The 12,412-nt window shown below is 39.4% G+C and overlaps 1 protein-coding gene across 1 annotated transcript; it reads left to right on the forward strand.

The window, feature by feature from the left end:
- The first annotated feature begins 949 nt into the window (after positions 1-949).
- LOC121414261 (nuclear receptor subfamily 0 group B member 1-like) lies at positions 950-6,675 on the forward strand. The gene is made up of 2 exons (XM_041607378.1): positions 950-1,184; positions 4,964-6,675. Exon 2 carries the CDS (start codon positions 5,060-5,062, stop codon positions 5,942-5,944), a length of 885 nt encoding a protein of 294 aa, XP_041463312.1. The 5' UTR covers positions 950-1,184; positions 4,964-5,059; the 3' UTR covers positions 5,945-6,675.
- Positions 6,676-12,412: the final 5,737 nt, after the last annotated feature.

Raw genomic sequence — 12,412 nt, forward strand, 5'->3', positions numbered from 1 at the left:
AGAGAAAAAAGAAAGAAAGAGAGAGAGAGAGAGAGAGAGAAAGAGTGAGAGAAGAAGGAAGAAAATATAAAGTGAAATAAGAAAGGAAAACATAACCCCAACCCGCCCCAAAAAAGGAAATAAATAAATAAAATAAACCCTAACCTCATAACAGAAAAAAAATGTTTTTTAAACGGCTCACAACACGTTTCGAAAATCGAATGTAGAACATCTATATGTAATGAGAAAGTAAAAGTAATCGGGAATCCCACTTAATGTCTTCCGTATAGTGCAAAATAATTAATAAGCCCAACTTCTACCATTTTTTTTCTTTGGTCATAAAAAAGTTTTCGAAGTGTAATAGTTCACCGCAAGAAGAAATAAATATCTTATGCAACTTTATGCTCAAATGCTTTCTATATTGCTGTGTCATCTCCCTAGGGCTTGAATAAAGAAAGGTCGAATTCATTTCTTTATGTTTCCCTTTTTGTAATTATTATACCCTATATCACTGTCAGTTGGAAAACCCTTGCGAGATATACTTTACACAATCTAACAACGCCCGTCAGGCTAACATTATAGGCCTACAGGGATGGTGTTGTATTACAGATGCTAAATTTGTTGACCATGAAAATGATACTTGATGGTTTGTTCAATTTCCACTCACAAATTTGACTGGCATTTCCTAAGTTTTCCCCCTTTTTCTCTCTCACAAATCAACGCCAAAGAAATATATTTGAAGTAGAATTGAGGCCCCTGCATGCGTGTAAATTCGTAATATTCCAGTTTGTCTGCAAACTTACTGCCTTGGAAATTTTGTGCTTGGCGGTTTGTGCTCGTTTAGGGGCCAGAAGCCATTATTCCGTCATCTATACATTTCACCAATCGGCTTGCGTGAAGTCCTCAGGCAATTCCTGGCATTAGCCAATCAGCGCGCAGATTCTAAATGGGTCAGGGGTAATGAACTCTGAATCGAAAGGCAATATTTCATGGGGGAAAAAACTACAAACACATGTCTCCGATATGCGTGCATACTGTATAGATATATTGTACGCAAACCCCCATTCACTTCTCAACGTACAAGTCCAAACGATCGACGCGGTATGAAGTGAGATTTTATGCAATAATCGCTCTCCGTGAAACGAACGCGTAGTACAAATGTGATTTAAAGGAATATTTCCCGTATATCTGGACCAAGAGATAAGGTAAAGTATGATCCGTAAGCTTGTACTTATTTAAGTAGATGTCTTTGCATAGCGTGTTAAATGAAGCTGAAGGAGAAAGATTATGTGATATCGGCGCGTGCGACAGCGTCACTGTATGGTTTCAATTGTAAACACGGCTTTGATATTGAACGTGAACGAGGGGCGAGAGTAGGCAGCGATAGTCGGCCGAGAGACACCGGCTCTGCATATTACAGGTCCACTGCATTTCTCTTGTGAAAATGCCACTCCGTTTTTGCAGGAACGTATAATGATACATGTATCCTTAACTCCCAGGGACCAATGTTATACCTTGAATTGATGTTGACCTAAAATAAACCCAAGTGTACTTGATTGTTTGTTCAATTGTCTCAATTAAACTGATGAATATTCATTACTTTGAGTTGTATGTAGGCCTATGCTTGCACCATGTAGGCTGTCCATTGCCGCCATAGCGAGCATAAATGTTACATTTGAGAAAAATGGGTATGGGGGGGGGGGAGGGCTGTAATGATGAATGTTTATATTTCATAAGTCACATCTTTGACCAAGCAGGACCTGACAAGCTACTTGTGGTAAGTTGTGTGCACAATATCAGATTTTGCTCCCACAGACTCATTTCAAATAAAGCATATTCATGAGACCATAAAAAGATAACTATATAGTAAAAGACTATGTTGATCATTGTGCATCTTTCATTTTCTGTGAAAATGATAAAACAACATCAATAATAAATACAACAAAAACAACAATGATGATGATGATGAATATGATAATATAACAACAGAACAACAAAAATAATGATAACAATAACAGTAATCATCATTATCATAGAATAATCATTATTATGAAAATAGTGTAGACCTAATAATGGAAATGCTGATGATGAATATACTACTACCTCTACTACTACTGCTACTACTACTACTACTGCTACTACTTCTAACATACCTTGTAACATACCTTGTGGGCGTAAAGTTTTACCTATAAAAACTTATTTGCCCCTCTCCTTCCAATTTCTTGATTACTACTACTACTAAACAGTACTACTACTACTACTACTACTACTACTACTACTACTACTACTACTACTACTACTACTACTACTACTACTACTACTACTACTACTACCACCACCACTACTTATATTTCCACTATACTACTTTTAATACTACTACCACCGCTACTATTACTACTACTATTATACTACTACTACTACCTACTACTACTACTACTACTACTACTACTACTACTACTACTACTACTACTACTACTACTACTACTACTACTACTACTACTACTACCACCACTACTTATATTTCCACTATACTACTTTTAATACTACTACCACCGCTACTATTACTACTACTATTATACTACTACTACTACCTGCTATACTACTACTACTACTACTACTACTACTACTACTACTACTACTACTACTACTAGTACTACTTCTACTACTACTACTACTACTACTACTACTACCACTACCACTTCTAGTACCACTGCTACTAGTACTACTACCACTTCTACTACTACTACTTCTACTACTACTTCTACTACTTCTACTACTACTACTACTACTACTACTACTACTTCTACTACTACTACTACTACTACTACTACTACTACTACTACTACCACTTCTACTACTACTACTACTACCACTGCTACTAGTACTACTACCACTTCTACTACTACTACTACTACTACTACTACTACTACTACTACTACTGCTGCTGCTGCTGCTGCTGCTGCTGCTGCTACTACTACTACTACTACTACTACCACCACCACTACTTAAAAATAAAAAATATTAATAAGTGGGGTGGGGTCACAACAAATCTCAAAGGTCAGTGAGAGGAGCAATAAGGCCAATCAAATGTTATCCCTGGCAATGGCGTTTCATGGCATTGGTTTAATCAAGCCGTGTGTATAGGATGATGGTAATCAATGATAATTAGCAATTATACAATAATTATGGCAATAACAATTGTGATGTAATTATACACTCTAAATTCAAAGGATTTAAAATAAATCCAGATTGGCTGCCAATAAATATTGTGAGCAGCCTAATTTGGGATTTTTTAAAATATTGTTTTAGGATTACCTCTTATATTTCAAATGATGTCAATTCAAATCTTTTAGCTTTATTTTTAAATCTTTATGTTTTGAATCTTTATAATGTAATATTTGGTTGGTCACTATTTAAAGCCAATCTGGATTTATTTTAAATCCTTAAAATATAGAGTGTAGCAATTATAAAATAGTTATAAATCTTTTTAACTATTTATTATTGTTAAAGCTGTAATAATATCTTGGCTCTGTGTATGTACAGTGTGTACAGTCTATCTATCTATCTATCTATCTATCTATCTATCTATCTATCTGTCTGTCTGTCTGTCTGTCTGTCTGTCTGTCTGTCTGTCTGTCTTTCTATCTATCTCTATATATCTAGCCATCTCTCACTATCTGTCCATCTATCTATCTGGCTGTCTGTCTGTCCGTCTATCTATCTGGCTGTCTGTCTGTCCGTCTATCCGTCTGTCTCTCGCTGTATGTCTGTCTGTCTGTCTATCTGTCTGCAGGCATACATGTACATGTCCCTTTCCATCAGTATCTGTGTATCTATCCTTTCATCTATTATTTTGTTGCCCTGCATACTGCACTCTATGTTTTTGGAAATGGGTCTATATACCTGTAGGTGTATTATCATCAAATGAAGTTTGCTCGTCTTGCAGACCTACATGTAGGAGCATATATCTTAAGGCCACCGCACACCTTACGACCCGACTGGTCGGCGACTGGCTTGCGACTAGGTAAGAGGAGATGTGACGTCACAGTTCTTGTCAGCTTGAGCATCGCAGACTGGTCAGAGACAAGTCGCAGGGAAAATCGGAAGGATTTGACATGTCGAATCCTTATGACTGGATCGCAAGCTCAATCCAACCTCCAGCCAATCAGACAGCAGAGTTGCATAATGCGTATTATGATAAACAACGCGTATACGCAGTAGTAAGCGCAATTTCTCAGATGCTATGCCAAAAAGCAAAAAGCGCATGCGTGAGTCGCAGATCGGATCGCAAGGTGTGCGGTGTCGAGGCTTATGACTGCCTTGCGATTCATCTCCCCCACCCAGCCACAAGCCAGTCGGCGACCGTCGGGTCGTAAGGTGTGCGGTGGCCTTTAGCTTTCTACATGTAGGCCTATATGTAAAATAAAAGTTCATCGCACTCTGTACTATTTAGAATAAAGTATAAACCATAGCTAATCTTCTTTGTGTATCAGTTTATCATTGTAAATTATTCATTCAATATTATCTATTGTTATGTGAAAAGTCTTTGTTTACAGAGAGACTAAAAAATTGTTGAAATTTATAAGAAAGAAGATCAGACAAAGTACCTCTGAATTGGGGTAAAGATCTGTATTAATTCCTGTCTGTCTAGATCTCTCACCCTTACAAACATATTTCTATCACTCTTTGTGTACACATTTTACTGCTTTATGAATCTTAAATGACCTACCCACTCATACACATTTATGTTTGTTCATCCTTCTGACTGTTTATGGTATGTTTATATGCCAGTTTAATGTCTTTCCTATGTATATTGGCAACTGTATTCACGTGTCAAATAAATACAAAAAACTTTTATTTATGTGTACTTGGAATGCAATTAGATTATTTATGGCCCATAACTCGCAACTCACAAGCCAAGAATGTTTCTAAGTTCAATCCTTTCCAAAGGTTCATAATGAATGTATCTTTTCTCGGTTTACAGACCTTCTCCAGTGAGGAGAGACGACACAAACTAGGACGCTGTAGACAAGGAGGAAGGAAGGAGAGAACGAAAAATCCCACCGAATTTTTTGTATATATGATGAGTGCCAAAGCCGATCCCTCCAATACGACAACGACGACGACGTCACAGTGTGACTGTCCGGAAAAGATGAACCATCACAGCATTCTATATACGTTATTATCATCAGGGACATCGACGACCACGGCAACGTCGTCATCGCCGAATCCGGCAGCGACGGACGATGTGTGTCAACCTAAATCGGAAGAAGAGAAGGCCGGGGGTAAGGAACAGGAGGCAATATATTCATGGGATTGCACAATGAGGGCGCCCCACTTGACGCAGACTCTACCCACGATCATCAAACTCAAACACGCGGAGGAGGTGTGTCCATACGCGGCCCAGCTCCTCCTCAAAACCGTGGATTTCATCCGGAATCTACCCGCGGTGCTGTGTCTCTCACGGAGCGATCGTGTGCGACTTCTCCAGCACTGCTGGTCAGAACTCCTTATTCTAACCATGGCGCAATGTGAGTTCCACATACAAGTGGAAAAAGTTTCTTTTCCCAAAGACTTGCAAGATAATACCACCAATGTAAATAATAAGCCCGCATCTACGGTGACATCCGTTGCCAGATCTTGTTCAGAAAAGGATTGTCGTGAGGGCGCCCTACTGAAATATATTATTGCAACACAAGGAATTCCCACCACGTCGGACATAGATACTTTAAATGCGTTTTTCCAAAAGTGTCAGACACTGGAGATCGACGATAAAGAATTCGCGTATCTGAAATCAACCATATTCTTCAATCCAGGTAAGAAAAGTACAAAAGTTCTTAAAGTTTTGTTTGGGAAGGGGGAAATACCGGGGCTGTTCATAGTTTTGCATCAAGTATTGCACTTTGATGTATGCATGCTAAAGATATTACAAAGTGCTTGTGTTTTCATTTTCTCTTGTGCTTAACTCTTGAAGTATTTTTTTTTTCATTAATTTGAGCTTGAGAATAAAAGATAATTCTAGTGGTTCATCCTTCTATGGAATAATAGACTTTGAATGACTAAAGACTCATTTCTCGTCTAGAACTTGCCAGAAGTCTTGGTCATACAAAAAATGATTATACATGTACATTTTAGGTACTTGTGCAGGCTGTGTCCTTTCTCTTTTGTGTCTACGCGATATATTTGGACTTTCTCTCTTTGTCTATATATACTGTAGTTTTAATGATTGATTCATATTCTTTTTGAAATTAAATAAGAATGTGGTTCTATAGAGGTCGAGAAGATTGGCGAGCTGTGCTCAAGAAAACATCAGTAAGGTGTAATGTGATGCAACTAAACCATATTTTCTATACATGTAGTAGTGCCCGGCACATATGGGTATATAGGGTATGCATGGATGTTCAAATTTTGTCAAATTAAAAGTTCAAAGTTGTTTTATTTCATTTTCAACTGAACAAAATAAAGTGGTCATCAATAAATTACAATGACATTTGCAAATTAAGCTTATACAAACAATGTAAATTGAGGTAGGTATGTACAATGTTTGATATTTTTCATGAAAGTATAACAAATCATGATACAAATTATGCAAATTATCACACACATTATACAGGGAATAGTTTTCCTGGTATCGCATCGCAATTTGCTCCACATTTTTGAAAGACTGCTATGCATAAACTGTTTGTATAGCATATTTTTACATAGGACTGTACATTACTGTTGAGAGCTTTTCTCTTACATGTATGACCAAACATGCTATTCAAATTTGTAAAGCAAAATTATTCCTTCATAAAAATCTGAGCAAAATGGAGGGATCGACTAAAAACAGTGGATGTATAGTTCATCAGCCATTATTATGTTTAAATTGAAATGCACAGAAACGAGCCTGTTCTTTTGCAGATGATAATATTAAACCAATGAAGATGAAGGCGATGGTTTGTGCCATTTGATCAGGCTGAGGGCATAGTATGCCTTTGCACCTGGAGTTTGGATGGCATGGGAGGTCGTTGATTTTTTTTTTGCTGTGCGGGGAGAATGGATGGTAGTGCACTGTCATGGATACGGCAGGCCTGAGGTTTGGGGTGAGAGAGTGAGTGAGGGAGGAGAGAGATTGAGGGAGAAGGGAAGAAAAGGTGGGGAGGGGTGAGGAGAGGGGGAAAAAGAGGTGGAAGGTACATGTTAAGTGGAAGGGGGGTGGGGTAATGTTTAGAGGAAGGGGGTTATGACAAGGAGTACGAGATACATGGCGATGGGGTGAAAGGAAGAGAGATAGAGAATGGAAGAAAAGATGGGTGGGGTGAGGGGAGGGGGAAAAAGGGGGAAGGTATATGTACATGGGGGGGGGGTGATGTTTAGAGGAAGGAGGTTATGACAAGGAGTACAAGATACATGGCGATGGGGTGAAAGGAAGAGAGACAAAGAATGGAAGAAAAGATGGGTGGGGTGAGGGGAGGGGGAAAAAGGGGGAAGGTATATGTACATGGGGGGGTGATGTTTAGAGGAAGGAGGTTATGACAAGGAGTACGAGATACATGGCGATGGGGTGAAAGGAAGAGAGACAGAGAATGGAAGAAAAGATGGGAGGGGTGAGGGGAGGGGGAAAAAGAGGTGGAAGGTGTATGTACAAGGGGGTGGGGTGATGTTTAGAGGAAGGAGGTTATGACAAGGAGTACAAGATACATGGCGATGGGGTGAAAGGAAGAGAGACAGAGAATGGAAGAAAAGATGGGAGGGGTGAGGGGAGGGGGAAAAAGAGGTGGAAGGTATATGTACATGGGGGTGGGGTGATGTTTAGAGGAAGGAGGTTATGACAAGGAGTACGAGATACATGGCGATGGGGTGAAAGGAAGAGAGACAGAGAATGGAAGAAAAGATGGGTGGGGTGAGGAGAGGGGGAAAAATAGGTGGAAGGTGTATGTACAAGGGGGTGGGGTGATGTTTAGAGGAAGGAGGTTATGACAAGGAGTACAAGATACATGGCGATGGGGTGAAAGGAAGAGAGACAGAGAATGGAAGAAAAGATGGGTAGGGTGAGGAGAGGGAAAAAATAGGTGGAAGGTGTATGTACATGGGGGTGGGGTGATGTTTAGAGGAAGGAGGTTATGACAAGGAGTACGAGATACATGGCGATGGGGTGAAAGGAAGAGAGACAGAGAATGGAAGAAAAGATGGGTAGGGTGAGGAGAGGGGAAAATAGGTGGAAGGTGTATGTACATGGGGGTGGGGTGATGTTAAGAGGAAGGAGGTTATGACAAGGAGTACAAGATACATGGCGATGGGGTGAAAGGAAGAGAGACAGAATGGAAGAAAAGATGGAGAGGGGTGAGGGGAGGGGGGAAAGAGGTGGAAGGTACATGTACATGGGGGTGGGGTGATGTTAAGAGGAAGGAGGTTATGACAAGGAGTACAAGATACATGGCGATGGGGTGAAAGGAAGAGAGACAGAATGGAAGAAAAGATGGAGAGGGGTGAGGGGAGGGGGAAAAAGAGGTGGAAGGTACATGTACATGGGGGTGGGGTGATGTTTAGAGGAAGGAGGTTATGACGAGGAGTACAAGATACATGGCGATGGGGTGAAAGGAAGAGAGACAGAATGGAAGAAAAGATGGAGAGGGGTGAGGGGAGGGGAAAAAGAGGTGGAAGGTACATGTACATGGGGGTGGGTGATGTTAAGAGAAAGGAGGTTATGACAAGGAGTACGAGATACATGGCGATGGGGTGAAAGGAAGAGAGACAGAGAATGGAAGAAAAGATGGGTGGGGTGAGGAGAGGGAAAAAATAGGTGGAAGGTATATGTACATGGGGGTGGGGTGATGTTAAGAGGAAGGAGGTTATGACAAGGAGTACAAGATACATGGCGATGGGGTGAAAGGAAGAGAGACAGAATGGAAGAAAAGATGGAGAGGGGTGAGGGGAGGGGGAAAAAGAGGTTGAAGGTATATGTACATGGGGGTGGGGTGATGTTAAGAGAAAGGAGGTTATGACAAGGAGTACGAGATACATGACGATGGGGTGAAAGGAAGAGAGACAGAGAATGGAAGAAAAGATGGGAGGGGTGAGGAGAGGGGAAAAAGAGATGGAAGGTATATGTAAAGGGGGGGGTGATGTTTAGAGGAAGGAGGTTATGACAAGGAGTACGAGATACATGGCGATGGGGTAAAAGGAGAGAGAATGGAAGAAAAGATGGAGAGGGGGAAAAGAGGTGGAAGGTATGTTTGGGGGGTGGGGTGATGTTTAGAGGAAATAGGTCATGACAAGGAGTACGAGATACATGTACATGGCGGTGGGGTGAAAGGAAGAGAGAGAATGGACGAAGAGATGGAGAGGGGTGAGGAGAGGGGAAAACATGAGGGGGAAGGCCTTTGTAAAGGAGGGTTGATATGTTTACAGGAAAGGCAATATGACAAGGAGTACGAGATCTGAACCATGGAAGTGAATGGAAGGGGCGAGAGAGAGAGAGAGAGAGAGGGAGAGAGAGAGGTGGGAACAAGAGATGGGGGAAGAATGAAGCCGGGGGGGGGGGGTTGGGGGTGTAAAGGGATTTGTACAGGGGTCTTGGCAGAGAGTAATGGGAGCGACAGAAAAAAGAACGGAAGAAGAGGTAGGGGGAAGGGAATCAAGGAAAGAAAATATGTTTAACATGTTGTTTAGAATTCTCACATCAACATTGAAATTAAAAAAATAATTTAAATGTATTGCAAATACATTCATGCAATGTATTTAATTTTGTTTTCATTACAGCAAATAAATGTACATGTAAATGGACGATATCTGTGTAAGGCCTATACAGCACGCCTGATATTTTTACTAAAACTGTGAATAAACAACGTAGTACAGTAATGAACCAATATGCATTCACGTTTTCAAGATAGTATGTACATAAATTCACACATAATATTGACAATTCCTGAATAAACATAGATAAATCAGCAATGTTTAGCCTTGTCTACCCATCTTTTATTTCATATGATTATACCAGTATATCTCTTATAGTGAGTCATTGCTCTCGTGAAACGGGAGTTTAGATTTATTGCAGAGGAAAGACCTTGAGCAGACTATATACAATCTTGAACTATCGCAATTAAATTGCTTGTGACCTTTTTTTCATAAATGAAATTTTATAAATGCATTTTTTTATGTTATTGTAGTTAGAGTTTACACTCCAAATTTTTTAGATCATATGGGAGTGGGGATTTTAACCAGTTGTTGACTACAAAATTCTGTAATTTCCATTTATAAGCTTTCTACAAGGTACCTAGTTCCAGTATTAAAGGTTCGTTGGGGTGGGGCCTTGGGGAGACTACGAAACCTTGAACCATGCAAATAATAATAATAATAATTAGACCATTTATATAGCGCAGTCACTATGTAAAATAAAAAAAGCTTGTGATCATTTTTTTATCAATAAATTTGCTATACTGCAATATTAATGTTTTAATTAGACAGGCGGTTTGAAAATTGATGGGAGGAATTTATAAGCGAAGGATAAGGAGGGGGGAGGAGGGGAACCTTGACTCAACAATTACATTGCTGTAGACCTTGTTTTTAATCAATGCAGTTTTTATTGTAATATATGATGGTGGTGGTAATGGTGGTGGTGATGATGATAGTGATGTTAATATTGAGATGATGGTGGTGGTAGTGGTGATGATGATTATGGTGGTGATGATGATGATGATGGGGGCATAAATTACATGTATCTGATTAATGGAAGTCCCTTTTACCCTCTTTCAAATAATGCAATTTCATACTTGAGGCTTCTTTTTCATCAGGTTTGGAGAATAGAGTGATCGGGGTGGGATGGAGGGGTTTGGGAGGATGGAGGAAAAGAAAAATGTTGAGATTGAACTCATCTAATATCTATTGACCCCTTTACTATTTTCATTGCATTTTTTTTGTTTAGGCCAAATTCTTTCATCAAGTTAGTTCCAGATATTTTTAATGTGGGGGCAACCTTGAAACCATCTAAACTTGAATTGCTCTTGACACCCTTTGTGGTATTGATGCAGTTGTTTTACATCATGGATTGTTTATTAGGGGTAGATTTATCAGGTGTAGATTTATCAGGGGTAGATTTATCAGGTGTAGAATTTTCAGGTGTAGATTTATGAGGTGAAGATTTATCAGGGGTAGATTTATTAGGTGTAGATTTATCAGGGGTAGATTTATCAGGGGTAGATTTATTAGGTGTAGATTTATCAGGGGTAGATTTATCAGGGGTAGATTTATTAGGTGTAGATTTATCAGGGGTAGATTTATCAGGGGTAGATGTAGACATGTTGTGATGAAGAGCGAGGGCAGAGGAATGGGTGGGGGGGGGGTAAATTGAATTTTCAGATTTCAAATCATGTCTTTAAACCCTTTCTGAGTTGTACTTACATGTATATACTAATCCTACGTTGTTTCAGTTCGAGATCCAATCCAAACCTTTCCGGGTACTTTAATGTGGATCTCACCAACCAAAATTTGCTAGCTCTGTATTACAGCTTTAAGGGACTTTATGGGAATTCCCCCCCCCCGTAGTTATTGTCCTTTTTGTGGTAAAACTAAAGAATTTAAGCTCACCCATTACCAATTTATAAGTGCATTCATTTGTGAAGTCATGGTTATCTTTATGAACGGCTTTATGAAACTAACCCCTGTACTGACATAGATCAGATAAATAGTAATATCTGAGATATTTGATTGAAGTCCAGAAAGACTATTGTAGCTTAAAGGAAAAGAAAACATTTGGAACAAGATAGCTTGTGTGAAAACTGAAAAATCCAAGAAACAGATCAAAGAAAGTTTGAAAAAAAATCGGACAAATAGTGAGAAAAGTTATGACTTATTGAATATTGCGATCACTAATGCTATGGAGATCCTCCCATTGGCAATGAGACAAAGATGTGTGATGTCATTTGCGAACAACTCTTCCTGTAGTTTTGTATATATTTCACTCAAACTGCCTCTTTTTATCACATCTACAATGTATCATAAGATCATGTATTCTTTAAGTAGATAATGTATTCTTTCTATAGGAGGGCATGTAATACAATTTTCAGAGAAAATATGGATAAAGAGTTTCCATCACCATAAGAAAGAGCAAACAGAGACATTTTTGGGGTGTTTATAATCCACCAAAAAGAAAGTTGTTCACATGTGACATCACATCTCTTTTGCATTGCCAATGGGAGGATCTCCATAGCATTAGTGATTGCAATATTCAAATGCTCATAACTTTCTCATTATTTTTCCGATTTCGCTTGAATTTTCTGTGTGCTTGTTCTTTTATTTTTCTGTTTCCACACAAGTCCAAATGTTCCAAGGGTTTCATTCCCCTTTAAAGGAAAATTTGGTTACTAGATCTTCAAGACCATTCCAACTAGATGTGAGTCACAGTTTCGGATATGAATGAAACCGTCCTATTGGGACGTCCTCCTCCTTATCACTG

Source organism: Lytechinus variegatus, chromosome 4 (genome assembly GCF_018143015.1).
Source record: "Lytechinus variegatus isolate NC3 chromosome 4, Lvar_3.0, whole genome shotgun sequence".
Taxonomy (NCBI): domain Eukaryota; kingdom Metazoa; phylum Echinodermata; class Echinoidea; order Temnopleuroida; family Toxopneustidae; genus Lytechinus; species Lytechinus variegatus.